The following is a 27,127-nucleotide window of genomic DNA, read 5'->3' on the forward strand; positions in this document are numbered from 1 at the left end:
TTATTATGCCTTTATTATTTATTATCTGATTTCAATTATACAGATGAAGCAACAGTGCTAAAGAGAACAATTCACCATGCAGCCCGGGTGTTTGCTGTAGGTGTGGCTCTCTCAGTGCCTTGGTGATGGTCTTCCAGAGGATGGCTGAGGCTGCCTGTACTTGGCGAGGACAGCGATATAATCGTGAAAGGTGAAAGTGTGATACTCGTGGTGCTGCAGGTTCTTGTAGGTGGAATTATCAAACTCCTCCGGAGCAGGCTGACCTGTCTCTGTGAAAACAAACAGGAACTGGTGACTATGAGGATGCCACACCAGAGGACAATGTTTTTAAGCACTGAGTCAGCCTTCATGAATTGTCAGATCCCTCATCCACTTAACATTTGAAAGAAAAAAGTCAGCAACCTTAACAAAAGAAGTCCAGCTGGTGCCTTGTCTGGCAGCACATGCAGTGGGGAACAGGGATCAGCACAAGGCATCTCGTACAGCACAGGTTTTAAACCCAAACCACCACCTAATGCTGGGGGTGGACAGGCCAGAACATTCCATTTATCTCTGGAAGGCATATGTCCACATTTCCTGGCTTTCTCATTTGTCTTGGTTTTCATTCCAGCCAGAACAGTAGGTGACATTCTTAGCAAACCAGGAGGGGCAAAAGAGCAGTACAAATGATGTATCATCCTGTCAGACCACAATAACTGCTCTCAGAACTGCTTTACAGATTGAATTTTTGCCATGGGGAGAAGCAATGGAGACAAAAAGATCTCCACCATTTAATTTCAAATGTGGTTATACCAAACAGCAATCTATCAAGAGCCTTTGATGTAAATTTATTTTCTTGTAAATATAATCTTCTAATCTTGGTATTAGCTCTCCTTCAAAAAAGAGTAACCCAATAAAGTTATTTAGAACTCCTTACTTCCTGTTAAAGCCAACATTATTTCTTATGCTTTTAGAATATTATGCAAATGTAGGCAGTATCATTTACATAAAAGGTTCCTGTTGCCAGGTTAATTTTACAACCAAGCAAATTTCAAGAAATAAAACTTTACTCCTAATATTAATTTATTCTTGTATACCCAGAGTTTTAACAACAGAAGAAGACACAAAGTGTAGTGAAAACCTCTGTCATATAAATTTGTATGTGGTGGTTCAGGTTAGATTGTATTAAGCCCTTATTTTAACAGGTCCATCTACAATAAAAACACAAGAAATTGAACACCAGGATTTCCCTTTACTCATGACATAATTACTGCAGTGTGAAGCTATCAGATTAAGAGAAATATCCGTAGCATTTAGCAAGGCTTGCTTGTAAAACTCAAGGAAGTAAGTCATAGTTTCAGCAAAACATGACAGGAAATATCCCTGTGCCCACTGCTCAGTTCTGACACAGCTCACAGGAGATGAGATCCAAAGAGAAAAGGCAGATGATGCTCTTTGCTGCAAAGAGCCCCAAGAACAGGCAAGGGGAGGCGAGAGTAGCTCAACCTGCAAGAGCCAGTTGTTCCAAATTCAGAGACAGATGTGCAGAAGAGAAGCAGATGGAGCCTTGTTCTTCCTGCCCAAATACACTGCACTTGGCTTCTCAAAGGAAAAATTTATTCCTGAGTTCATCTTCCCCACACTCCATCCTTCATCTCTGCTTTACTTCTTAAAAAGCAAGCACTTCTCGGGATGCTCTTCTGAAATGAATCACAGGCCTATTTCTGAGTTCCCAGCTACAACTTTGCTCCTCACTCAGCAGTTCAAGGCAGCAGTTTTTGCTGACTGCTCTACAAAGGGATGACATCACCTGAACATCCAGGTTTGCCTTGAGAAAAATTCTTTTCACATCTTTTGTATGGCTGCCTCAGAGTTTGCAGACTTAAGGGCACAGGGGCAGGACAGAAGTAGGAATTACAGGTGGTAGAGTCAGGTGTGAATGCTGAACAAGGAAAAGCAGTGGCTGCTCTCAAAGAAGGAAGAAAGAACAAGATACATCTGGAGACAACAGCAAAAAAGAATGTTTGAGCATCTAGAACTCCACTGTGAATGAATGGTGAGAAAAGCATCATCTGTAGATAAAAACAAAGAGCCCTTCCCAAACTTTTGTTATTTTTAAAAGAAAGCTTATGGTGTTGACTGCAAATCAAACTATCATTTGCAAACAGTGCTGCATTTTGGTTTTTAAACTGCAAAATTACTTAGGTTGGAAAAGACCTCCAAGACTGAGTCCAGCACAGAGGGCCACTTCCAGTCACCTGAGTTGCCACCAAGCAAGAAGGTAAGGAAAGAGATGAAATTATGAGCCAACTAACCCCTCAAAGAGAAGGCAGACCTTTTACTCAGCACCATCTTCTAGAAGCTGACATACAAATGCAAATATTTTGTCCCTTAACCTGGTCAGGCACTTCAGAGTCACAGAATGGCAGAGGTTGGAAGCCACCTCTGTAGGTCAGCTGGCCCAACCCCAAATGCTCAGGCAGGGTCAGCTACAGCAGGAGGCCCAGGGCCCCATCCAGACAGCTTCTGAGTGTCTCCAAGGATGGAGACCCCACCACCTCCCTGTGCAACTTGTGCAGTGCTCTATCACTCACAGTAAAAAAAAGTGTTCACTGATGTTCAGGTAAAACCCTGTGTTTCAGTTTGCATCCACTGCCTCTGGTCTCATCACCCTGCACCACTGAAAAGCCTTGCCTCTCCTTCTGTTATTTCTACACACTGGTGATGTTCTGTCTAAACCCTCTCTTTACTGGGCTGGACAGTCCCAGCTCTCTCAGCCTTCCTTCACAGGAGAGATATTCCAGTCCCTCCATCATTTCAATGGCACTTTAGTGCTCTCTGTCCAGCAGCCCCACATCTCCCTTGCACTGGGGAGCCCCAAACTGAACACTGCACCCCCAGGGCACCTCACCAGGGAAGGAGCTGCAGCTCCCTCAGCCTGCTCCTCCCAGGCCACCCTTGGTGGCCTTTGCTGCAAGGGCACATTGCTGGCTCACATTCAGTTTGCTGTTCCCCCAGGGCCTTTCCTGCATGATGATGCCCAAGCAACCTTACAATTAATGCTGCTTTTACTTCCAAGCAGGCAAATTCTTTAATTCATAGTAGCAATGAGGAGTCTCAAGAATGGCAGATTTATACTGCCTAAGATGAAAAGCAGAATCTTGACAGATCAGGACAGAGAGACATCTGCTACTGAGACACACAAAATGAGATCAGCAGGACCATCAATTTACAGGATGGCAGTAACTAAGAAGGGTAGGTCAGCTAGGGAAGCACAGCTGAAGAGCTGATTATGTGATCCACAGTGGTCTTTCCTGGAAACACACCACTGTCTCCTCCCCAGCTCTCTATAAAACTGACTCACTACTTCCACATGAGTTGCAACCTTCCAGTCTCCGAATCAACAATGCCTATTTCTGGCATTACACTATGATTTCTTGAAGTCTTCTGAAATCTGAAACATTAACAGCTTGAAAAAAAAACCCCTCAAAACAAAACCCAAAAAAAACCCCAAAACAAAACCAGAAATACGGCAGGGTTTAAGCAACAATGAGATGGCACCAAATTTGACTCGTGAGAATAGCAGCTACCAAATCCTTCCAAAAAAAGAGAAGAATGAAAACAAGTGTTGTCATATAAAACTCATGATTTTGCTCACAGTGGAAACAATCTTGTTTCCATTTTATAAGTAACTGTTTTATGAAACTATAAATACAGAGAAATGAAACCACTTCCTTTCACAGCATAGCTGGAGACTGAGTATTACTGACAGCTTATAACAATTAGCAATGAACAATTTATCTTCCAGAAAGTCACTGCCACTCTGCCAGCTTCAGTACAAAGATGAGAGAAGATGTGGAAACCCTTTAAAAATGTCAAACCCTAGCCCAGATGAATCAATACAGTTCAAACAATTTAAAGCTGTACCCTCAATTGTGCTGCTTTCTCCAGCCTGGACTCCTGATTCCTGCGTGGTCTCCTCCCTTGCTGTGGTGCCCATCGCCAACACTGTGCTTCCTGAAGTCTCTTCCACTTTAGGAGCAGTTACTTCTTTTGCTTCCAACTCTTGTGCCTCCTTCATCTTTTCCTTCGCTCCTCTGGATAGCAGATCTTGCTTTTTGTCTTCCTGAGTCACTGCTGAAGCTTTCAGCTGGATAGCTGCTACCTGGGTTCCAATGGACTTTTCCTCCCCATAATCAGATTTATGAGTGACATCGGTCAGGTCCAGACTTTTCAGCACATGTGGTTCTAAGACCAACTTCCGTTCTTTTGGAGGGGATTTTACTTTGGGGTCTCTTGCTTTGGATTTTGATGTTTCCTGGCTGACTGATGATTTAGAAAATTTGACCTGCTTTACAGGAGACACATTAATTTCTGGTTTGCGTGGCAGCTTCTTAATTCCGTATTCTTTGAGGGATTTCTGTGACAATTTCTCTTTTGCCAGCATTGATGCCTTTACTGCTATGTTCTCAGAAAAGATGGCATCTCGTCTGGGAAACTCAACTTTAGTTTTAACAGCAACTTGTGAATCATCAACATTTTCATCCTCTGAATCTGAGCTAGAATCTGACTCTGAGCTGGATGAAGTCTGTTCCTCAGCTAACTCTTTCCTCAGGCCTCTTCCTGCTGCAGGTGTGGTGAGTTTTTCCTCCTCATGGGAGGAAGCAACTCCTCCTCGCTGAGGAAATGCAACCTCAGTTTTTCTTGACATGGTCATCCCTGTGTCTTCAGCAGGCTTTGCAGCTTCCTTGAGGGTGGTACTAGAAATGCTCTGACCTTTGTCTGCAGACAGCAGGAGAGAGCTAGAAGACAACATTTTACGAAATTCAACTGGTGCCTTCATGGCAAGCAGCTTGGTGCTTCCCTGTGGTGCCACTACATCTAGGAAACGGCATAAAGAGGATTATCATCATTGTATCTGACATCACTATTACTGATCTTAGTCACACAGTTTTAACTTTCAAAGATAATCTGGTACAAAAATAAACTAAAAGCAATTATAATGCTAAATACAGGCATTGCAAAGCAGGAAGTTTTTAGACTTTTTAAGTAAAAGGAACTGGAGTTCTACTAGTACATAACAGTTTTTGCTGCTGCGACGCTGAAACTCAAGAGATGAACCCTTATGTTCCTCACTTTGCCAGACCCCTCCAAGAGCTGGTTTTCCCTGTGCTTCAACTCTGCAGCACTGGAAAAGGTCTGCAGACACTTCCCTATCTCAGGTGAGCATCAGGATGGCTTGTCAGCCAAGCTTTTCAAGTGCTGCTGCAGAGACAGCACTGGTCTGTGAACAAGCAGAAGCAGAGACACAGTAAAGAGACACAGCCACAGCTGCTTGCAAGAGTTATCCTGGAAGCAGAAGGGAGGGATGACTCCCAAAAGGAAAAGCAGCAGAGTAAGAGATACCTGAGGCCATCCAAGTATTTATTACTTGTTCACGGCCCACATGAGCTGCTAGCTGAGGTGTGCCCCCAGAGCTCAACACTATTTCCCCAAGACCTCATCTCCTCCAGGTTTCACTTCCTATTTTGTTTGAGACCTCTTCATTAAAGAGGTCTTAGAAGATCTCCTGATGCTTCACGTTTGTTTCTCAGTTTCTTCTCCCTCGTGGACACCTGCATTAAGCTAAACTCTCCAGACAAGGAACCAACAGTTGAAGGAGAAGGCAGCAATTTGAAAATTGCTTCAATTCCCTGGTCCTTCCAGGGAATACATAATATCCCTTGGATGCTTATTATCATCCTCAGGAGGCTGAGCAACAGCAAATACTGTTGTGGTTACAGAAAACAGGATGTCAAGGAGGACTGGAAGCACATTAAGAAGATGCACCATGGCTCAAATTTGCTATATCAAAGCCAACTCCATTACAAGTTGCACCACTTCCAACCAGCAGTAAAATTCAACAGATTTCCAGCCCATTATAGAGATTTTTCTGCAAAGTTTGGAAATCCAGATCTACTTTATATGCCCATAAACTAAATTCAGCTTTCCCCTCTCTGGTATTTTATGGTAATACCTTGTATGATTTAAGGAGTTATTACCATTAATTCTGAACAGAAGCAAGTCTTTAGCAATGTCTAAATGAAAACATCACAGAAGAGACAAGCACACAAAAACAAAAGCAAAGTATTTAAAAAAGAAACGCAGAGTTTTTATCAAAACAAAATACAATGAAAAAAATGTATCAAGTTTACAAGTAGTATTTTGAATAATTTCAAGCACATACTTCTCTGTGCCAGATGGAAGGTGCAGGATGGGAAGGAAGGGCAGGGGGAGGCAGGAGGATGGGCAGCCACCTTTGGAAGAGGTCTGACTCCCTGCACAGACTGACCCAGCCAAACAGCAGCCTGGAGAAACTAACACGTGAGGAAGCGTCACTCAGGATGGAAGAGCTCTTCAGAGAGGCGCAGAAGAGGTTAAACTAACACAAGAATGGCCAAAGGGAGCATAGACAAGGGAAAGCTGAGCAAAACCTGAAGAAGTATTAATGTTAAAACATCCTAAGAAATCAAGAAGGCAGAGAAAATTCAACTTGTCCATTAGTTACTGGAATGATATTTTAAACAGTTAAGTTTGGATAGTGAAAAAGATAGATATTATGATTAAAAGCTGAAACATCCAATACAACTGATCCACTTTAATTAGGGTATTTCAAACTTTGCACCAGCTAATCTGTACCTGCATCACTTTGCCAAAAGAACACCACCTACAAATCAAGAAACACCATTCCCAGATGTGTTCTTCCTGATGCTCGGAACATCAGCATCATTCCCAGCATGTATTTAAAGGCTGATCACACTCAGAGAGGCGACAGGCAGAAATTACAGGCCTATTTCCCATCATTGACTCTGTATGTAAACACGACCATTTTATCAAAGCAAGGAGAATTTGCACATCCTGTTCCAGGCAGAATCTGGCAAAGGCACTGCACCCTATAAATCTTAATTAACCTGGGGTGTTTGCAGAGGAAGCAGATGGCCTAAGAGGGCTCCTGACACAAATCAGAGCTGCAGAACAGTGAACCCAGAAACTGATACTAAAGTGCATCTCAAATACACTTAATGCAAAAAAAATATCATAATAAAAAGCAACTTGCTGTTCAATCAATCTATGCAGTGAAGGCTTTCTCAATGGAACAGCCAGGCTTTTATTTGCTTTGGCATTTAAGAAGGTGGCAGAAGTCTGCCTTCAACTGCTCTTTCAGTGATCTTTTCAACAGCAGTCAACAAGTCTGATGGCTCCTACACATGGTTCCATGGAGCTTTCCTGTTTCAGCACCTGGATCTCTAATTTGGGACAGGAAACCTCACTGAACCACTGAGGTTCCATTTAGACAAACAAGACATCAGCCTCTGAAATTTATATTGACTTTGGTCAGGGGTAAAAGGGTTCAAATACTCCTCAATGCGGGATGCAGGGCAGCATCCTAATCAAGGTTTGCAGATCTACGGGGCAAGAAGCATTATAACCAAATTTAACACACAGGGCCATGACAGTTTCTTACACTGCTGCCTGGAGCTGCTATTTGGGATATTTAGATTTTGGAAGTCCTTCTCTCAGTCCTTCTATTTTTTAATCCTGATAACACAAACATTTCAAAAGACAAGGGTGAACATCTAAAGTTAAGAATTATATTTTGCACGTCATTAAAAACATTTCCAGGTATGGGACATCCACAGCTTCTCTGAGCAACCTGTGCCAGGGCCTCACCGGCCTCGCAGTAAACAATTTTTTCCTGATATCTGATCTAACCCTAATTTCTTTCACTTTGAAGCCATTCGCCCTCGTACAGGTTGAACAGCTCAGTTATGCAGCCTGGCCTTGAATATTAGCGTGAAGGTACACAGGAAAGAAGTGACAAGCTCATAAATATAAAACTATGTATGTATGTATGTGTATATATGACTTATAAATATATTGCACACAGCCAGACCTTTACTTTTATTACTACACGGTACATTTTAACAAAATCCCTCGTTTACATGGCGATGACCTTTCAGTCCTTGCTTTTCCCAGCTTACGCAGCGCCTCTTCCCAGGCCTGACCCTTCGCCATCTCCCCTGCCCCATTCCTTTTACTGACACCCCGACACCCCTCACACCCAAACCACCCTCTTACTCTTTGGCGGCGCCATCCCGGTGCCCACCGGCTTCGTGCAAAGCCCCCTCGCCTCCAGCTGCAACACCTGCAAAAAAAGAGTTAACACAGCGGGAGGAAACCCCGACAGCGGAGGGCGTGCGGGTGCAGGAAGCCCCCGGAGGAGCCCCTTTACCTCGCGGCTCAGCGCCCTCCCACCGCCCCTCAGCGCCGCGGCCGCCGCCATCTTGCCCGGAGCCCTCAGGGCACCCCCGCGGGCTGGCGGTGGGCGGGGCCGGAGCGCGGTGACGTCACGCGGTGACGCGGTGACGTCAGGCGGCGGCGCGGGCGCATGGCGGGCGGCGATGGCGGCGGGCGCAGCCCCGGGGCCCGCCCGGCGCTGGCGCTGCGCGGGGCCGCGGCCGTGGCGAGCGCGGGGCGGCGGCTGCTGGCGGCACGGCCGGGCCACAGCGGGTCAGTGCGGGGCGTGCGGGGCCGGGGCAGTGCGGGGCCGAGCGGGGCCGAGCGGGGCCGAGCGGGGCCGAGCGGCGGAGGCCGCCCGGTGCCTCCTGAGGGGGCTCGCAGGGCCCCGTGTGGGGTGAGGGGAGGTGCCGGGGCAGTGAGGGAGCCGCCGGCCCTGCGGGGCTTCGTGCCTTTCCCAGCTCCTTGTCAGTGTGTTCTGGGACGGAAATGCCACTTTGGAACTTTGTAGCCTTGCCGGTTTTCTGTCACGGTTGTGCTCCCCCAGTTGGGCTATATATAGCATAGAGAATATACATCGATATATGCACACTATATAAATATATATATAAATATAAAACTATTTATATATGTAAATAATATATATGTTATATATATATATATTTATATATAAAAATAATATATATGTTATTTTTATATATTATGTGTATTTATTTTTATATATTATATATATATAAATAATATATATGTTATATATTTATATATATTTATATATAAAAATAATATATATGTTATTTTTATATATTATGTTTATTTTATGTATATTTTATATATATTATATATATTATACATACACACACTACATATTTATGTAAGCACATATATATAATATATATATGTATATGTATATAATATACATATATATAATATATATGTATATGTTACATATATACGTATATTTTATATACACATATGCTATATACATTCATATATGCTATATACATTCACATACGCTATACGTTCATATATGTTATATACACACATATATGTTTTATGCATACATATGTTTTATATATGTTACAGTGTATATGTGTACATAACTTCAGGAGAACATATATGTATATATATAGCATATATATGTATATATATAACATGGATATAGCACACATTACATGTATATGTCTAACATTATGCATAAAACTATTAGTGCCTAGAATGTATACAATATTATTTTTATACTTATATATACATATGTATATAAATACATATAAATACATAGAATGTATACAATATTTATATATATACAGCCATATATACACATCTGTAATAATGGTCTATTTCATGTCCATAGGGAAGGTGCATATAAATATCTCCAAGGTGGGTGCCAAATGGATGGTGCCAGGCTCTTTCTATCTCCTGTTGCCCAGTGACAGGATGAGGAGCAATGGCCATAAAATAAAGCACAAGAAGTTCCACTCAACACAAGGAAGAATTTCTTTCCATGGAGGTGGCAGAGCTCTGGAACAGCTGGCCAGGGAGGGTGTGGAGTGTCCCTCTCTGGTGACATTCCAGAGCCATGTGGAGTCTCCCTCTCTGGTGACATTCCAGAGCCATCTGGACACATTCCTGTGTCACTGTTCCAGGGGACCTTGCCTGGGCAGGGGGTTGGACTGGGTGATCTCCAAGGCTCTGCTCTGTGGTGCCCAGCAGTGGACAAGAGGCAAGGGGCAGAACTGATGCCCTGGAAGTTCCACCTGAGCATGAGGAAGAAATTCTTCCCTGTGCAGTGATAGAGAACTGGGACAGACTGTGCAGAGAGGGTGTGGAGTCTCATCTCTAGAGATATTCCAGAACTGTCTGGACACAATCCTGTGCTGTGTGCTCTGGGGTGACCCTGCTGGAGCAGGGAGGTTGGACCAGCTGACCCACTGTGGTCCCATCCAATCTCACCAGTCCTGTGATTCTGTGACTGGGTAAATGCTGCTGACAGATTTGCTGAGAGTGACAGAAATAAAATTCATGCAAAATACAGGGTTACTTCACCAGCAGGGGAGAATTTCCTTTTTGACATGTCACAGTCCAAAATTTTAAGCTTCTGCCACATCTGTAGCACTCTGGGAGCCCACTTGGGCAGAGGTGGTTCTCAAGATGGGGGGGCAGTTGTGCCCAATAACTAAAATAAGAGAATCCTACAAAACAGTTGCTATTTTCCACAGTTAAAGCTCCTGGTTGTTCTAGTGCAGTAATTTTAGGTTTGTTTTTCCCTTGCAGTGATGAGAGTCTCTTTGTGTATGATTGCAGCAGTGCAGAGAAGCAGCCCTTAGGAGAGAAAGGGTGAGAAAATCTGCTCTTTTCCTGGAGGGTGCATCTCTGAGCTTGTGTGGCTGTGAAGGCAGTAAAACCCACAGGATGACTCCCTGAGCAGGTGAAGGGTTGGTTTTGCTAACCCTGATGGATATATATGGATCTATGTTTTGTTTCTGTTTCATCCAGAGTTTCATTCCACTGTGCACCTTTTTTCTCTTTTTTTCTAAAAAAACCAGCAGTGGCAAAATCAAAATCAATAAATCTGTCTGTTGTCAGTCAAGACATTTGTGGAAAAGTCCTGCATTCTTAGACATCTAAGACCAAAAAAATCCACAAAGCTCTTAAATAAGTTCTTCCCCAGATCTGTTCTGTAAGTCATGAGAATTCAAAACAGACACACACAAAAAAGTGTTTTTCATAGCTTAGATTCAACCATTGGGTATTGTTTTACTTGTAGCCAAACAGGAAGCATTTTACTGGTTTCCTCATAGAGAAATAATTTATAATTCATATATATATATTTATACCTCATATATATGTTTATATTTCATAATTTATATCAAGATGTGCCAGCACAAACTTTTGTTTTCTAAACAGGCTTTGAGCTGTCAATTTCCTTTGTCTTGGCTTATTTCTTTGCATTAATGTCTGGGTTGGTTCAACATTCTAAGCAGAAATAAAACTGTTTAAAGTTTTACTTTGTTCCTTACGCTCCTGGGTGGTTTGGGAACAACTCCCTGAGGGAATTCAGTACCTATCAGGTTGTGAACTGTTGGTTCCTTCTCTCTATTAGGCAGGATGGAAAAGGGACAGATGAAGGAAGTGATGACATCCTGGCCTTTGCCTTCTCCCCATCAGGAGATTATTTTGCCTTGACAGATGACAACAAACGCCTGATTCTGTTCCGTACGAAGCCTTCCTGGGAATGTGTTAGTGTCAGGTAAGGAAGCAGGATGGTGCATGCTGTTATGGATTTAAGGATTTAGAGATCTAAAATGGGAGTATTTGGTATGTTGATATTTGTTACTACCTAGCTTCCTTTTTTTTTTTTTAATTCCCTTGCTCAAACAAATTCGGTGTTTTTGGGAATTCAGAGTATTTGTCAAGGATTGATGTGTGGCCTTCCCATCACCGAGAATGGGGGTGCAGGTGTTTAATATCACTGTCCAAGGAAAGATAATCTCTTTCCTTATTCCAAACTCAGTGTTCTTTATCTTTAAGAACTAAAACTCTACCCACTGTTGGGGCACTGGGGTTGGACCTGTAAGACTGATGCCGAGCAGTTCATTGAGTGCATTCTCTGTTCCTTCTGATTTTGAGGAGTTTTGGGGGAGTTTGTGACCTTTCTAAAAAGTTGTAATTTTTTCAAAAAGCACATCTTTAGAGATGCTGCAGCTGCTTTTCTTCAGTACATTCCTCTTGAGGAAACAGCCTGTAGCTGTCCACCAGAGGTCCTCCAGTTCCAAGTTTTCTGCTGCTGCTTGTGACAATTCTCTGTAGAAAAATTAAGACTCTGAAGCGTTTCCTGAGAAAGTACCAGAGTATTGTGATATCTCTGTTTCTGTTGGTCTCTGACAAATGTGAAACGCTGGTTGCAAAAAAAAAAATAATTCAAGTCTCTGTAGCTTTGCTCTGTGTGTTGGATAGAGGATGGACTGGACCCTTGGGGTTAAACAGTGTTGTAGTGAGGAAGTGGTCATGGCATGAAGCTGTGCCAGGGCAGGTTTAGGTTGAATATTAGGAAAAGGTATTTCACCCAGAGTGGTTGAGCACTGGAACAGCTCCCCAGGGAAGTGGTCACAGCACCAAGGCTTACACAGCTCAGGAAGGGTTTGGACAATGCTCTCAGGCACGTGTTGGGATTGTTGGGGTGTCCTCTGCTGGGTCAGGAGTTGGACTCAATGGTCCTTGTGGGTCGCTTCCAACTCAGGATGTTCTATGATAAAACCAGAAATGTCCAATTCAGTTCATTCTGTGTCCTGCCTTTCCTGCAACATGCCACTGACTAATTGTTTGGTGTTTTAGTTTCTGCTGGAATTTTAACTAGGACCACAGCTGGATTTTTTTGGCAATGTCATTACCTCATACTGGGAAACTGGGAATACAGGCAAAAGGCTTTCTGCATGGATAACAATGCCAAAGTTTGAGCTATGTGACTTGTGTTGATGTTTGTGGCAAGCTGTATAAATATCTCACACAGTGCTGGCTTTTGTAGTCAGCTTGTGTCAGACAAAGGGGAACTTTTGAATCTTTGTGCTCAAGATCACAGGTGGTACTGTGAACTTGGAGCAGAATTTTCTGCAAAGTAACCTTCTTTGGAACTATGTTGCCTGTGATCCTGTTGTTGTGGTGTTCCTTCAAACAGCCTTTGAAAAGTCTGGGAATTTCCCTCTTCCTACCTGAAGCATAGTGTATTGTCCTCTTGCCTCCACATGGCCACTGAATTTCAGAATAGGTGAATATAAATACCCATTTCTACAATCCTTGGTGCCCACAGTCCTGTGCTAACACACAGGATGTGTTTTCTGGCATCTGTGCTCCTGATGTTTATCTGAGTAGATGTAAGAAAGCTGTTACCTGCTACACTGGCAGCTGGAGCTATGAGATGAGGGCAGATGATGAGGGAAACTCAGAGTTCAGGTTCAGAGCTTTGTCTGGACAAGGAACACGGAGCCTGTGGCTCTGTGACTTGGGATATGAGGAGAAAAGAGTTCCAAGGCTCTCCATCAAGGGCTTCCCTTTGCAGTACAGAGTAGCAACTGGAGTAGCTCCTACACAGTTTTTAAGAGTTGCTGCAAAGGACTCCTAATAGGACAAATCCTGCCTTGTCTTTTCTACGTGTTTAACTCACGTTTTTATGATGTAGAGCGCAAGGAAGTCTACCAGCCTTCATTAGAATCCTGGCATGCTGCCTGGGTGAGGTGCTCAGTTGAGAAAATACCAAAGCAAAATGCAGTCATGCAGCTTTTAATGGTCTCCTGTTCCTCTCCCCACCCCAGGTGTTTGCTATTACATAAGTCACTCATTTACTAGACTCAAAAGTGCTATTTCAGCCCCACAGTGTTCCTCTCATCACTGCCATTTCAGTAATGTTGCATCTGAGAACTTTTTGCCCGGCCTCTTGGTCTGTTTAACTTCAGAATTGCTGAAGCTGCCATCCAGAGCTGTTCAAGCTGTGCCATTTTTCTTCCAGGTTTGTGAACAGGAGATGCACATCCCTGGTTATCACAGCTGCAGAGGATAAGATTTTTGTTGCAGATAAGTCTGGTGATGTCTATTCTTACTCAATAACAGAACCTCAAGCAGATGGAAAACTTGAGCTGGGTCATGTCTCTCTGCTATTGGATGTGGTAAGTGTGTCTGTTTACAAACCTGCATTCCTGCTTGTGCCTGGGTCTCTCATTGTTGCTCTTGTGCCAGATTTGTGGTTTGCTTTTATTTTTTTTTTTTTAATTATGTAAATGAAATGTGGAAATGGGGTCCAGATTTCTTCCTACTGAGTTTGTGTTGGCAGAATTTGGTAAGGAAAAAAGCTTATGAGTGTTGAAAAAGTCTTCATGTTACAGTCACAGAAGTCTTGGTGACAGAGTGTCCATGGGAGTTCATCCACTCTGCCATGTCAGCTGAGCTCTTTGATGTGATAAGTTTCTTTTTAAGATGGAAGGGGTCTTGTAGCTGTACTGTTGGGGCTCAGTGGCTTTCACTGGACCTGGAAGTCAGTGTTGCTTGTCTTAGTGAGTGAGAACGTTGGTGTCACAAAGATTTACGCTTCCATTGTTGGTGGAAAAAAGTGGCTTTGTGTTTGTACCTGCCTTTTGGGGTGAGGGGATAATTTTTTTTCTTAGTTAAGGAGAATTTCAAGCCTTGAACTGCTGGGCACTAAAGCTCTCCCTTTGCCAACAGGCCCTGAGTGCTGACGACCGGTATATCCTGACTGCAGACAGAGATGAGAAGATCAGAGTCAGCTTGACAAAGGCTCCCTACAGTATTGTCTCCTACTGCATGGGACACAGAGAGTGAGTGCCTTGTGTGCCAGAGCCCCTGTGTGCAGCCACTCCCTGCACAGCACCTTCATCCACTCTCAGTGGGTGAAATTTTCTCCTCAAATCACATTAAACAACAGCTTGGTCTGTAGTAGAATCATGGAATGGCCTGAGGTGGAAAAAGAGACCTTTAAAGTCATCCAGTCCAACCCCCTGCCATGAGCAGGGACATATTCAGCAAGATCAGGCTGCTCAGAGCCCTGTCCCAGCTAGCCTTGAATGTTTCCAAGGATTGGGCTCTACCACCTCTCTGGACAATCTGTGTTTTGCCAACCTCATCGTGAAAATGTTCTTCCTTATATCTAGTCTGAGTCTGCAGTGAGTTTAAATCTTTATTTCTTCTCCTATTGCAACGGGTCTTTCTACAAAACCCCTTTAGGAACTGGAAGGCTGCAGGCCCAGAGCCTTCTCTTCTCCAGGCTGAACAGCCCCCAGTTCTCTGAGCCTTTCCTCACAGCAGAGGTGCTCCTGCCCTCTGCTTGTTTTTGTGGCCTCCTCTGGACCTGCTCCAACAGGTCCATGTCCTTCTTGTAGCCAGGAGTCCAGAGCTGGACACAACATCCTTTGGGGCCTCAGCAGAGCAGGGTGGAGGAGCAGAATCATCTCGCTCCGTGTGCTGGTCACAAGAGGCTCCAGAAATGGTTAGCTTAGGATGGAGCCTATCTTAGTCTTAGGAAGGGAAGTCTTAGGAACTGTCTTTAGAGGTTTGAACATATGCTAATTAAATTAATATCATCCCAGTGCAGAACTCAGACTTGCTAGGTTCTGTGGTAAAACAAAAAACTTGTCTGTGTCACCAGGGTGGGTAGAGCATCCCTGCCTGGACACCAGACTGCAGTGTGAAATACATTCAAGGAAGGGAGCCTGCAAGGAAGATGGAGAGAGTCTGTAAGAGCTTGGAGTGACAGGACAAGGGGGAGTGGCTTTGAACTTACAGAGAGTAGGTTTAGATCAGATATAAGGAAAAAATTCTTTACTGTAAGGGTGGTGAGGCACTGGCACAGATTGCCCGGGGAGGCTGTGGATACCCCATGCCTGGAAGTGTCCAAGGTGTTCATTAGTGGTTGCAGAGTGTAAATTGATCAAAACGGATTCAAAAAATTCAATATTTTAATTAGAAATGAATAAAAAGGGGTTACATAAAGCAATAATTGTCTCTTTTCACAGTCCTGGATTTTCTTCTCTCAGTGGGACTCATGGTGATTCTTTCTGGATGTATTGTGCCTGCTTTGTCCTGGAAGTTTGTATTACAGTGACCAAATCTCTTCCTTTTATTTTTTTCACTCTATGTCTTTAAAGCTATGCCTGTTTTCAAAGGCAAGACTGTCCCATTCAGGTTGTGTTCTGCTCAGGTCACTGTATTTGAGATTGGTGAGCTCTGAGATAATGGTGATCCCCAGAAGTTCAGGTCATCACTGCTCACCAAAGACAAAACAGGATCACCAACTTCTGGGCTGAATGTAGGCAGTGGTAAATTGCCACACTAAAATTCTCTAAAGATTGCTTTTAAGTGATCTCCCGTGTCTGGAGAGATGTGGCACTCCGGAGGCTGAGCCTTCAGTGTTGTGTTTTAAAAGGATCTGTTGATTCATGGTTTTAATGTGCATCATGAACTGAGAAAGGGAATGTGCTGCCTGAGTAAATCTGTCTCCATTGGCATTTTTTTGATCTAAATGATAGTGTTCTCAGCTAGGAAGAACTCAGTAGAATTCCCTGAGTGAAAATGAGGAAATGTAGTTCTTTATTAAGTAGAAAGTCAGTAGTTTGTGTAGTGCATATTTACTAAGTACTGGTGACATTTTCTTCTTCCTCCTAATTATCTTGATGTGGAAAATCTGTTTGTTTATTGTAAGTTTCTCTTTCAAACTACTGTTATTCTCTTACTGTGTGTTTAAAGACCAGGGTGTCAAGCAAGAGAGTTCAACTTTTGACTGCTTTTCCTTTAGGTTTGTAAGCAAAATACTTGTAATACCCAACTGTCCTGACCTGCTGCTGTCAGCTTCTGGGGTATGTATTGCAATTTCTGCCAGAAAGTGTTGGTTTTTTGTGTGTTTGGTTTATTGTTATTATTTATACTTGTGTTTTGGCCAAATTCCTTGGGATACTTGGAATAATCTCTCATGGCTTGCAGCATGGCCTCCCTCCTCTTCATGCCCCCTTTTTCTTGGTTTTATTCAGTGTTCAGCCATTCTGTTGCTGGATCACATAAGAAACCTTTTACTGTGCTTACAGTAAAAGGCATCTTTGGGATGGTAAATTACCATTAATTCTTGCTCTGGAGCACAAACATTGTCTTCTTGGATGAGAACTGTAGAAATGAATGTTTCCTCCCTTCCCTCCCCAACCCTGTTCCTGAACTGATGGCATCCTGCTGCTGTGCCACATCTGCACAGAGATGGAGCTGGCCTAAAAGGAGGGGAACAATATTCTTTGCTCCCCAGACTACCAAAACTGCACAGGAAACAAATAATGTTTCCTCTGAGGATGGAAAGATCACAGTAACTGCTGGCATTTCATTTCAGCTGCTGTTTTTGCTACCCTAAGGCTCTTGCCCCTCTTAATTATTGAAGCTGCTCTAGTGCTAGTGCTGCACATGGCTGTATTTCACTCTTAGAAATTCTCTTGGCTTTGTTTTTCCAGAGAGGTGTTTAGTCTCTCTTCAGGAGGTTGCTAAATCAAATGAGAATTTGGTTGATAAAAAGAGCATGGGGCAGAGATAGGCAGCCTGGAAGAGTTGTTAAAATTCTGAGCACATGCATGACTGTGCTGTTTGAGACAGGCTTGAAATGCCCTCCTCCAGCTACCCAATTTCCACTTCAAAAGGAGAATTAAAATTAGCATTATTGAATAATTTAGAATACAAGGGGAAATTATGTTAATTAAAATGCTTTATTTGCAATTTGAGGTCTTAACTAAGTGACTATTTAGCAGCTCCTGTGAGGAGCTCTTCAGGGAAACAGGGTTTAGCTGAAGGCCAGGAGTGTCCTCTCTTTGCCTGAGTGCTGGTGGTAACAGACTTGTGTCCACTTCCATCTGTCCAGGACTCCACTCTGAGACTTTGGGAGTATAAAAGTGGAGAAGAAGTGCACTGCTGTCAGCTGAGTACCATCTGTGGGCCTCAGGCAACCAAACCAGACCAGGTATGTCCATGTGTCCAGTGCTTTTGCTGTGCTTCTGATCCTTGGCACTGCCAAATGTGTTGGTTGCATTTTGTTAAGAAGTGCTTCCCTTCTGTCACTGGGTTTAGAACTTACAAAAACTGTTAGAGTAGTTTGGGATTTTGGGAAGATGGTCCCTGAGATCCATTCATGTGTTTTGTGTGACTTTCTAAAATGTGCCAAGCAGTGACCAAAAGAAGCTGCTTCTAATTCTTCCCAAATTTAAGTTCTGCACAGTGAACTAAACCTTCACTTGAATTTTTTTTTTCCAAAACCACAGGTGTTATAGTCTCCTAGGCAGAAAACATCCCGTGATAATGGGAGGATCTAAACATTCACCCATTTTTTTAAATGCTTAGAATTTCAAGTGTTAAAGTTGCAATTTTCCTGAGCAAAAAGAAGCTTTGTAATATTTTTAACCAGTGACCTCCAGTGGTGCCCTGTGGAGTCAAAATGCTGGGCTTGTTATTTTAGGTTCTCTTGCAGCTGGCTGGTGTCCAAAATTTAAATGTGTGAGTCCTACACAAAAACTGAGCACCCCAGGAGCTCTCCTGAGCTTCCAGCCTGTACATCAGCAGTCTCACACACACAAGTTTGGGGTGCTGCTGTGACTTGAGATGCTCACCTGAGGTGAGCAGTTATTCTGATGATGCTTGAAATGTAGTTTTGTGGTTTTTCTTGTCATTTAATGTAGCATAAGACCAATTAGCAGTGAAATAGCTTTGTCCTTGTCCCTGCTGCATGCATGGAATTAAACCACCTACTCATCTGCTGGGTTATTTGAGTTCACCTCACCACCCATCCTGCTGTGTGTGATTTTTCATGTGAATCTTCTTGAAAACACACCTGAGCCACACACCTCTCACACACATTCACAAGGTCTCTGCCTCATTTCAGCTGGATGCCAGTGTTTGAAATCTTTGAAAAAGCTGTTCTTGGGGTTTTTGACAAGACTGGGTGACAAGCCCATCTAACTGATATCCACTGATACTCTGGGTGCAGCAGGATTTGAGCATTTGCTCTAGAGGGAATAATGGGTTTATTTTAAAACAGTTTGCCTTCAAGATTTATAGGATCACTGAGGACAAGTAAGCAGCTAACTGAAGTGGGGAATTCTTTGATTAATAATAAAATGCTATTTGTTGCATAGACTGGCTTAACATTAAGATGGCTTGTGAGTAAATTAGCAGTGCTAGATCTGACACTGAACCTAATTCCACTGACTCCAAACAAGTTAATAAAAAAATAATATTGAACTATATAGTAAACCTTGAATGTAGCATTGGGTAAACAAATGTCAAGAAACTTGTTGCTGCAGGTAGGAACTGATCTAAGAAAACCTCCAATTCTCTTAGAATGTTTTTAAATGTAGGTTAGTAATACTTGTCTTATCCCCTAATAAAATCCCTTCCATGAGATATTCTTCATATTGATGCAGCCTCAGGAGAAAATGGAAGTGCCCTTTGCTTGAGGAATCTCCATTTAGCTTCTTTGCCCCAGTGTGAGTAAGCAAAGACAGAAGGGGAAAGCCCATAAACTGTGGGTTAATAAATAGAACACAGTAATTAAGTAATAAACCTTATTATTGCAGTAATACTTGCAGTGCCTTGCAGTTTTTCCATCCACTGCCACGTGTGGTGGTGCTGTTGGAAGCCACATGGTGGCCTGTGACTTGTGTCTGTGAAATCCTGGACGCTGCTCACTCTCACAGGTGTTCTGCAGTGACAAGACTTGTGTTCTGCTGGCATCATAGTGCTAGAAATGCCACAGGAGACATCTGGTGACAGTCTTTAGTCATGCTGTGCATCCAGGTATGTCACAGATCATCTCCACAACCTAGAATGACATTCATGGTCTGAATTTAAGGACACGGTGTCTGCAAAGGACTCTGCAGCCAGGGATCAGATGGGGGTATGAGTGCTTTTTGTGGTTTTTTTTTTCTTTTTTTTCTTTTTTTGTATTGTTATGTTTATTTTTTACCATTGACAGCCAGTGTGAATGCACTTTAAACACAGCTTGAAGCTCAATGAGGATGGAATCATCAGTAATGGTGGATCATGTGAGCACAAAAATGTGGGCTTATTTTGCTTGGCAGATGATGAATATGTGTCTGTTTGGAGAATGTAGGAGTGTTTTGAGCAGTGTAGCACTGGTTTCAGCTGATGGCTTACAGATCCTCAGTTCATTTTCCCACTAGAATGGGAGTAATTCTCTTAATTCCATAGTGCTATATAAATATTTTCCTGCTTCACAGCTTTCACCTCATCTGATCCTCTTGACAGCAGAAGCTTGTTTAAAGTCCAGAACATGAATTGCACAACTCTACCCCAATGCACCAGTACATTAATTTTTTATAGGGTCACCTCTTCTCACAGATGACCTCAAAAGTTAATTTTAAGGTGTTGGCAGGCTGATAACAGTGTCATATAAATACTGTCTTGAGTTCAGAGAGTATCAAACATCTGTTTGTCACAGAATGTTCTTGTAGCCCTTCCTTAACTGATTTCATAGCCCTGTCCTTGACCATGATACTGCTGTGAGTCTTGCATTCATTTTGCTGGATTTTTAACTTACCCACACATGGAAAGAACTTGGAAAGAAGATTAATTTTCTTGTCTCTTTCCAGCTGTGAATAAAACCTGGTTTAAATCAAAACAGCCTCCTCCTCCCTCCTCCAGTGGGGTTGGGAGAGAGCTGCTGCCTAATTCAAGTTCACAGAGGCCTTTGTCTCTCTGACAAAGCACTTGGCTGTGTAGGTGGCACTTCCCTGCATGTTTGTCAAGCAACAGGCAGAGAGGCAGAGCTTTGTTATTAAAAATAAATAGCACAGGTTTCAGTTTTTATATACATATGTACCTATTTTAGCTTGTTCCTGTAAGTGTCTGAAGAACCCACTCATGGCTTACAGTAAATAGGAGCTGTCGGTTCTACTCCAAAGCTGTGGTGTAAGTGGCTCCATCCTGCAGAAACAGCTTTTAGCCACATTAGCTACACAGAACCGTTCTGGTTCAGCCCACTCATCCTACCTGGTACTTGGAACCATCTTTGGTGAAACAGGGCTCCTGAGTCCCAGTGCTAGATATGGACTAATAACTTCATATTTCTGCAGAGTAGCAGAAGATCAGCTCCATCTGTTCCCAGGAGCTGTATCAGTCCTTTTGATAATATTTTTTATTAAGTGCTCCTCTTCTGTCCAAACAGGTGGCTGAGATGAGTGAAAAGTGTGTGCATATTGTTCTTGCTTCCCCCTATGAAATCGTATCACACAATTTTTCATATGTGGTGGAGAAAAAAAAAATTGTTTTCAGCTCTGTTATACCATGAATTAATTTTCTTTCCCACAGTTGGTTTATCTCTTAGTGGTTGCATCATGTGCTGTTGACAAAATAGTTAGCTTCTGGTGTTAAACTTGCTGACTTGAATTTTTGGAAGCTGTACAGCTTGTTTTGCTTTCCTACATGGATTGCAAAACTGTGAAACAAGCACCCTGACAATGCCTATACATCAGCTGGTAGCTGCAAGGGTAAAATCCTGTGGTAACTCCTAAATTTACCCCAACTTAGTGAACCAGAGGTTCTGTCCAGTCACCAGTGTCGTGTTAGGGAAAGAGGTGGAGGTTAAAAAAATGAATATTTGAGGATATATCAGAATTCTACCAGCAGAGTCAAAAAGATGTATTTTCCCTGCCCTAAAGGAAATAACTCTCTGCTTCTCTGCTCGGAAGGTTTTAGTCATCAGCAGTGTTGGTGTTGTCACTGCTTATAAAATACTCTTGAGAGCCAGCCTTTTGCTGTTGCAGTTTTGTTGTTCACATTATATAATAGATACTTTTGAAAAAGCACCCCAGGACATGATTTTGTAGTTTTTCTACTCTTCCCAAGTTCTTGCCACTCCAGGAGCCTCAAATCAGTTGTTTTGTATTTCAAGTAGAATGGTTTGTGCAGCAAAGGTGCTGCTTCTCTCCCAGATAAAACTGTATAGCTTCTAAATTAGGAGTGTGATGTGGAGTTTTTTTTGTTGTGTTGGTTTTGTTGCCTTTTTTTTTTTTTTTTAATGAGGAAAATGGCCTCAGGCAGGCTTTCCTTGTTGTTCAGAGCACATTTTCTGTGGAGCGGGATGGCTTCACCCAGACTCAGGTTGGAACAGAGGCAGCACAGCAGGGATATAGGGGATATTAGCTATGCATCACTATCTTCGTTTTTTAACAAACAGAACAGCAGCTAATAGCTTGTGCTTGTAATGTCTGAGCTGCTGGAGTGATACTCTGCCTGAGCAGGCTTAATGTCAATGTTTTTGCCATTAGCATTGCAGGAGAGAATGTTTGAAGGTGGTGTATTTTCCTTCATCTGTTGGTTTGTCTGCTAAGAGTAGTTCACTCAAACCTTTGCATTTGATCTCTGGACAGTGTGGAAGGGAGAAGTGTGGAAAACTTCATAAAACAGCAAACACTGGTACAAAAAAAACCTTGACTGCACTTAGAAGGTAATTAAGTTGCTTAACTTGCTGTAAATTAAGACATCTGCTAAATTTTAAAGGCTCATAGTGAAATGGAATGTGAATTTTCTGCCCATAAATGGTCTCAATGTACAAGGATTTTTTTTTTTTTTCTATTCCTAATAGAAATTCACCGTGTCAAGAATAACCTACTGCTGCCAAGGTGGTTATGTTGCCATTCTGTGCGACAGGTAAGAATAGATGGAATAATGCCTAAAATCATCACAGCTGCTGCAAAGACACGAGCAGCTTTCCCTGCTGGCTGTCCTGGCTTTCCCTGAACCTGGAGTTCTTGGTACTGTGGATCCCCAGGTGTCCAGGAATGCCTCCCAGGGAGCCTTTGTGTCCTGGACTTGCTCTGGGTGCAGAGGGGAGTACAAGGGTTACCTGGCTTAGTTAATTTTTGTAGAGTTTGTGATGCCTTTCCCTCAGTGGAGGAAACACGAGGATGGGATGTACAAGAGCTAGGGGATGTTTTATTTTGGTCGGTGCTCAGCTGTATATTTACCTTCAAGTGCAGCCCTGTAGGCCTGTGTGTCACAATGCAACACTCCTCATAAAAGTCCTTAGTAATCCTTATGAAATTCCCTTTACTACCCTTTCTTTTAAAAAGGAGGCAGCACTGGCTGCTTTTTCTTTCACATAACACTTGAAAAGCTGTTTGACACTTTGGGTATTTACAGCTTCTGACTCAGATCATGTAAGCAAACAGCATTTGAAGTGCTCATTCTAACCACTTGGCTTTGGCTCTGTTTGGAATTAGAGTGGGTGTCTGTAGTTTGCTGTACAAGTGACGGCTGTAGGTGGATTTGGTAATAATGGTAATTAAGTTTTTCCTCTCAAAAGTATTCCCACAGTCTACATCTTTCAGCTCGATGCCACTGCCCGGCAGCTGGTTTACAAAGAGCAAATCTCTCTGAAACACAAAGGCTGGGACATTGCATTTGAGGAAATGGGAGACCTGTGGATTTTGCAGGAAGACAAGGAAGCTCCTCTTCTTTTGTACAGAGCATGTGATGGACAGTGGAAGGTACTTTTTTAATGCTGAAAATCCTGAGTATTTGGTGATGTCTTGAGGCCATAACAGAAGTGGAATTTGCTGTTCCATGAAAGCTAAAAAGGCACCTTTCTCTCTGTCTTGAGATGGAGTAAAAGCCATAGATACACATCTCATTCTTCTTCTCACCTGTGTACAATGCAAAGGTGTCAAGAGCTTGTTGTGAACACCAGTGTGTCTGTTCTCAGCTGAAACTGCCATCTGGCACAGCAGGATCAGAGTGCTCATCAGCACTCACTACTTTAAACCATTGCCTGAGATTTCTGTGGGCTGCACTTGTTGATTAAAAAAAAAAAAAAAAGAAAAAAAAAACCAAAGCCACAAACCAACAAAATCACTTTGGATTTGCTCAGGAATTATTCCCACACAGCTTTCCTTGTGCCTGCCTCTGAGAGATCCTTTGCAGGACAAGGCATCCTGGGAGCAGTAAGGGAATCTTCTTTCAGTGAGAACAGGGAATCATATTTGGGGTATGTGCTATCAAGTTCTCTTTTATTGCCTCTTAAAAAACTGGAAACTCATTTGTCATCCTTGTAAGTCCCCAGCTAATTATGGTCTGGTTGTGAAGAGGTTTTAAAGAAACTTCTCTGAGTGTGTTCTTTGACCCTAACATGTTCCCTGGGATATTTCTTTTCCTCACAGACTAGTAGGTGGGAATCAATTTCTTTGTTCAAGTGGCAAAGCTTTCTCAAGTAGCAGAACTTGAGATCTCAGGCCTGGTTTCACTAACAGTCCTAAAAAAAGGAGCCTGGAAGAGATCATCAAGGTTTTACACTTGCTCTGTTTCACTACACACTTCTGAGAGCAGTTGAGTTTTTCAGCATACTGTGGAACATGAAATTGTCTCTTAATCCCAAAATAACATGCAGCCTTTCCTTCCTTTTCCCAGGCTGTAACTGATGACAAGGGATTACAGAAGATGTCAAAATATATTCAAGACAACTGGACGGTGTTTGAAGGTGAGAAATTTGGCCTGAAGGTTTAGGGAACGCAGTTTTTACAGCTGAAGCACAAGATTGGAGTTCAAGTCAATTCAGCTGACTCTTGAAGTCACTGAGTCTTTTCTCAGTTCCATCACTCTGTCTGGTGTGGAAGTCAGTGCAGATAATGAAGTGTGTTCAGGGCTCTGTTGTCACAGAACCATGTAGGTATTTAGAGCTGAATTGCAGCCTTATAACTTTTCCACAGACACCTCATCACAGGGATGCATCCAAACAGCCTCTGGCAGTGCTGCTGGAGCCTGTCTTACTGCTGTGGTATCAAACACTGGTGTTTGTTGTCTTGTCTCCTGCCTGGGTGGGAGACTTTATCACAGGTGCAGTGGAGACAGTCAGGATGGAACAGCTCTGCTGTAAAGATGGGCTGTTGGATCCACCTTGGCAGGGCAGGATGTGGAACCTGATGTGACTGGAAGGTGTGACCCTGGATGGGACAACATATGACATTGCTTAGTGTCTGGCTGGCTCATTTTCTTCTTGCTTCCTGCCCCACTCCCAGTCTCTGTCAGAAAAATAATGCCTAGTTTCCTCATTCAGAAGCACCCTGTTTCCAGTTTTTTTTTGTATTATCAAAAACACCCAGCTCAAACTATAGCAGTGGTTGTGGCTGCAGGGTAGAGAAGGGCTGTGGCATGTGCTAAAAATCTCAATTATGTATTGAAACTTTATTCATAGAATACTTTGCTGGGAGACTGGAATCTGCCTTAAAAACATGGTGCAGTTCCCACCAGTCTTAATGGTCTGTTCATGGTGGCCATATGTAAAGATGGAAGAGCTACAGAAATGTTCAGTCTGGTGTAAAGTCTCCTTAATATCTGGTACTGGATGGTTTAGCATGTAGCTGTCATTAAGTTGGTCATTAAATTGTAATTAAGGTGATGCAGTCTTTGTAAGTCAGGTGTTCCTTTGGAAGGGAGATATTTGTGTGGAGATGTTGCAGACTTGATAGTTACAGCCAGGCAGATAATTAGGAGGATGAGGTCTGAGTGGAAATGAGCACAGAGTAGTAGAGAGAGCAGGCAGGGGGAGAGGTTTTGGGCATAATTAGCCGGTGGAACAAACAAGTGTGAAACACACTCACCATCTCATCTGCAGCTGGGAAAGGAGCACGGCTGATATGAGAGGGTTCATTATTGTTCATTAGTAAGGGGAGGCTCACCTGATGAGTGCTTATTCCAGTGCCTAATTAGTGCTTTAAAGGTAGTTATATCTTCTGAAACAAGTGATGGTTACATTGTTTGAATTCAGTCCCAGTTCCTGCATATTGTCCTTTTATAAACTTTTCTCACCTGTCTGAGGTTTCTGTAGGATTTAAGATACAATGTCAGCTGGAAGTATCACAGAATCCTAGGATGTTTGGATTGAAAGGAACCTTAAAGACAACCCAGTTCAGCCATCTGCTGTGGGCATGGACACCTTCCACTAGCCCAGCTTGGTCAGAGCCTCATCCAGCCTGGCCTTCAACACTTCCAGGGATGGGGCATCCACAGCTTCTCTGGGCAACCTGTTCAAAGTGCCTCACTACCCTCACAGGGGAGAATTTCTTCCTAATACTGAATCTAAACCCAGTGAGTTTGGAGCCATACTCCCTTGTACTCATTAAAGCAGTTTGGCATTGTGCTATATCTGATCCCAGAAAAGGATTTAGTGCAGACTGATGGAAGGGGAGAGCAGCATGGCTATTCAAACTGGCAGCATAGAATTTCTCCCAGGGCCAAAGGCCAGGAAAGCCTGTGTGAGTGCAGCACCCTGAACGTGAAGGCTTGAGCTTTGCTGAGTACCACAAAGGGAAACTTGCTTTGTTTGTCTGCCCAGGAACAGGGGGTTGCTGTATGTGGGTTTCTGTGGAGTAGCACACTTAGCTTCAGGACTACACCTTAGGAGGTACTGGATTTCTCTTCATTTGTCCTTTAATGATGGTGAATTTTGCTAAGTGGAAAAAGATAAGAACTGGAGATAACTGGCTTTGTCAAGTGCCATGCCAAAATTTTTTTAGAAATATGGACTGAGCCAGCTGGTTTCATTGTGTGTTTTCTACAGAAACAATCTGATGAGGGATTTTTGGATAGCAGTTAATTCCCTGCTAAGCTCATCTAAACCTACAGCACTGGGAGTGCTGTGAGGAATATTACCCTGAATTCACAGAAAGTGTAACAAAGCCATTGGAACAAATGCTTGGGAATTTATGTGCTATAGAACACGACTGTTAGAAGTCTGCTCCTTTGTCCTTCTTTTATTCATACTCTAGGAGAAAATCCAGATAAGCATGGTTAGGTGGCAACTCCCTTTGTAGTGCTTGGGTCTCAGGGAACAACTTCAGCAGTTGAAAAACAGAAGCCCTGAAGTTTGCAAGTGTCCAGTGTGAGGAGAGCTGTGGCCTCTCTTTGCTTCACTGTGAGCTGATGGACTCTGTATGAATTTTTTAGCCTAAAAGTGGAGGCTGTGCCTGGCTGGTGAATGCTGAACAGGTGCTTGCCAACACAAATCAGGCTTACACAGTATAAATGTTGATATTTAATCACAGTGTGGTTTGGGTTGGAAGGGACATTAAAGATGATCTCATTCCATCCCCCTGCCATGGGCAGGGATATCTTCCACTATCCCAGGTTGCTCCAAGCCCTGTCCAGCCTGGCCTTGGACACTTCCAGGGTTGAGGCATCCATAACTTGTCTGGGCAACCTATGCCTCACCACCCTCACAGTCAAGAATTTCTTCCCAGTATTTAATCTAAATCTGCCCACCTTCAGGCCATTCCCCCTTCTCCTGTCACTACGTGCCTTTGTGAAAATCCTTCTCCAGCTCTCCTGAAGCCCC

General features: G+C 43.1%; 2 protein-coding genes across 4 annotated transcripts in view; one reads left to right on the top strand and one right to left on the bottom strand.

Moving 5' to 3' along the window:
- On the bottom strand, positions 1-8,408 carry NDUFV3 (NADH:ubiquinone oxidoreductase subunit V3). 2 transcript variants are annotated; one of them, XM_030283553.4, is made up of 4 exons: positions 8,252-8,408; positions 8,098-8,164; positions 3,907-4,860; positions 1-269 (listed from the first exon to the last, which is right to left on the bottom strand). In XM_030283553.4, the coding sequence occupies exons 1-4, from the start codon at positions 8,300-8,302 to the stop codon at positions 112-114; spliced, it is 1,230 nt and encodes a 409-aa protein (XP_030139413.4). In that variant the 5' UTR covers positions 8,303-8,408; the 3' UTR covers positions 1-111. The 2 variants fall into 2 exon arrangements, with proteins under 2 accessions (XP_030139413.4, XP_072791602.1); XM_072935501.1 differs by lacking the exon at positions 8,252-8,408 and adding an exon at positions 6,206-6,335 and having other exon boundaries at positions 8,098-8,102.
- Positions 8,382-27,127, top strand: part of WDR4 (WDR4 tRNA N7-guanosine methyltransferase non-catalytic subunit) — a 20,035-nt gene continuing 1,289 nt past the window's right edge. The window contains exons 1-10 of one of the 2 annotated variants that reach the window (XM_030283539.4): positions 8,382-8,529; positions 10,528-10,590; positions 11,357-11,503; positions 13,757-13,913; positions 14,467-14,579; positions 16,553-16,613; positions 17,648-17,746; positions 22,385-22,449; positions 23,105-23,288; positions 24,205-24,274. In XM_030283539.4, the coding sequence (XP_030139399.4) occupies positions 8,408-8,529; positions 10,528-10,590; positions 11,357-11,503; positions 13,757-13,913; positions 14,467-14,579; positions 16,553-16,613; positions 17,648-17,746; positions 22,385-22,449; positions 23,105-23,288; positions 24,205-24,274 (1,081 nt within the window). In that variant the 5' untranslated portion in view covers positions 8,382-8,407. The remainder of the gene's footprint in view (positions 8,530-10,527; positions 10,591-11,356; positions 11,504-13,756; positions 13,914-14,466; positions 14,580-16,552; positions 16,614-17,647; positions 17,747-22,384; positions 22,450-23,104; positions 23,289-24,204; positions 24,275-27,127) is intronic. The other variant, XM_072935488.1, reaches the window with a different exon arrangement.

The sequence above is a fragment of the Taeniopygia guttata genome, chromosome 1 (assembly GCF_048771995.1).
Source record: "Taeniopygia guttata chromosome 1, bTaeGut7.mat, whole genome shotgun sequence".
In the NCBI taxonomy this organism is placed as follows: domain Eukaryota; kingdom Metazoa; phylum Chordata; class Aves; order Passeriformes; family Estrildidae; genus Taeniopygia; species Taeniopygia guttata.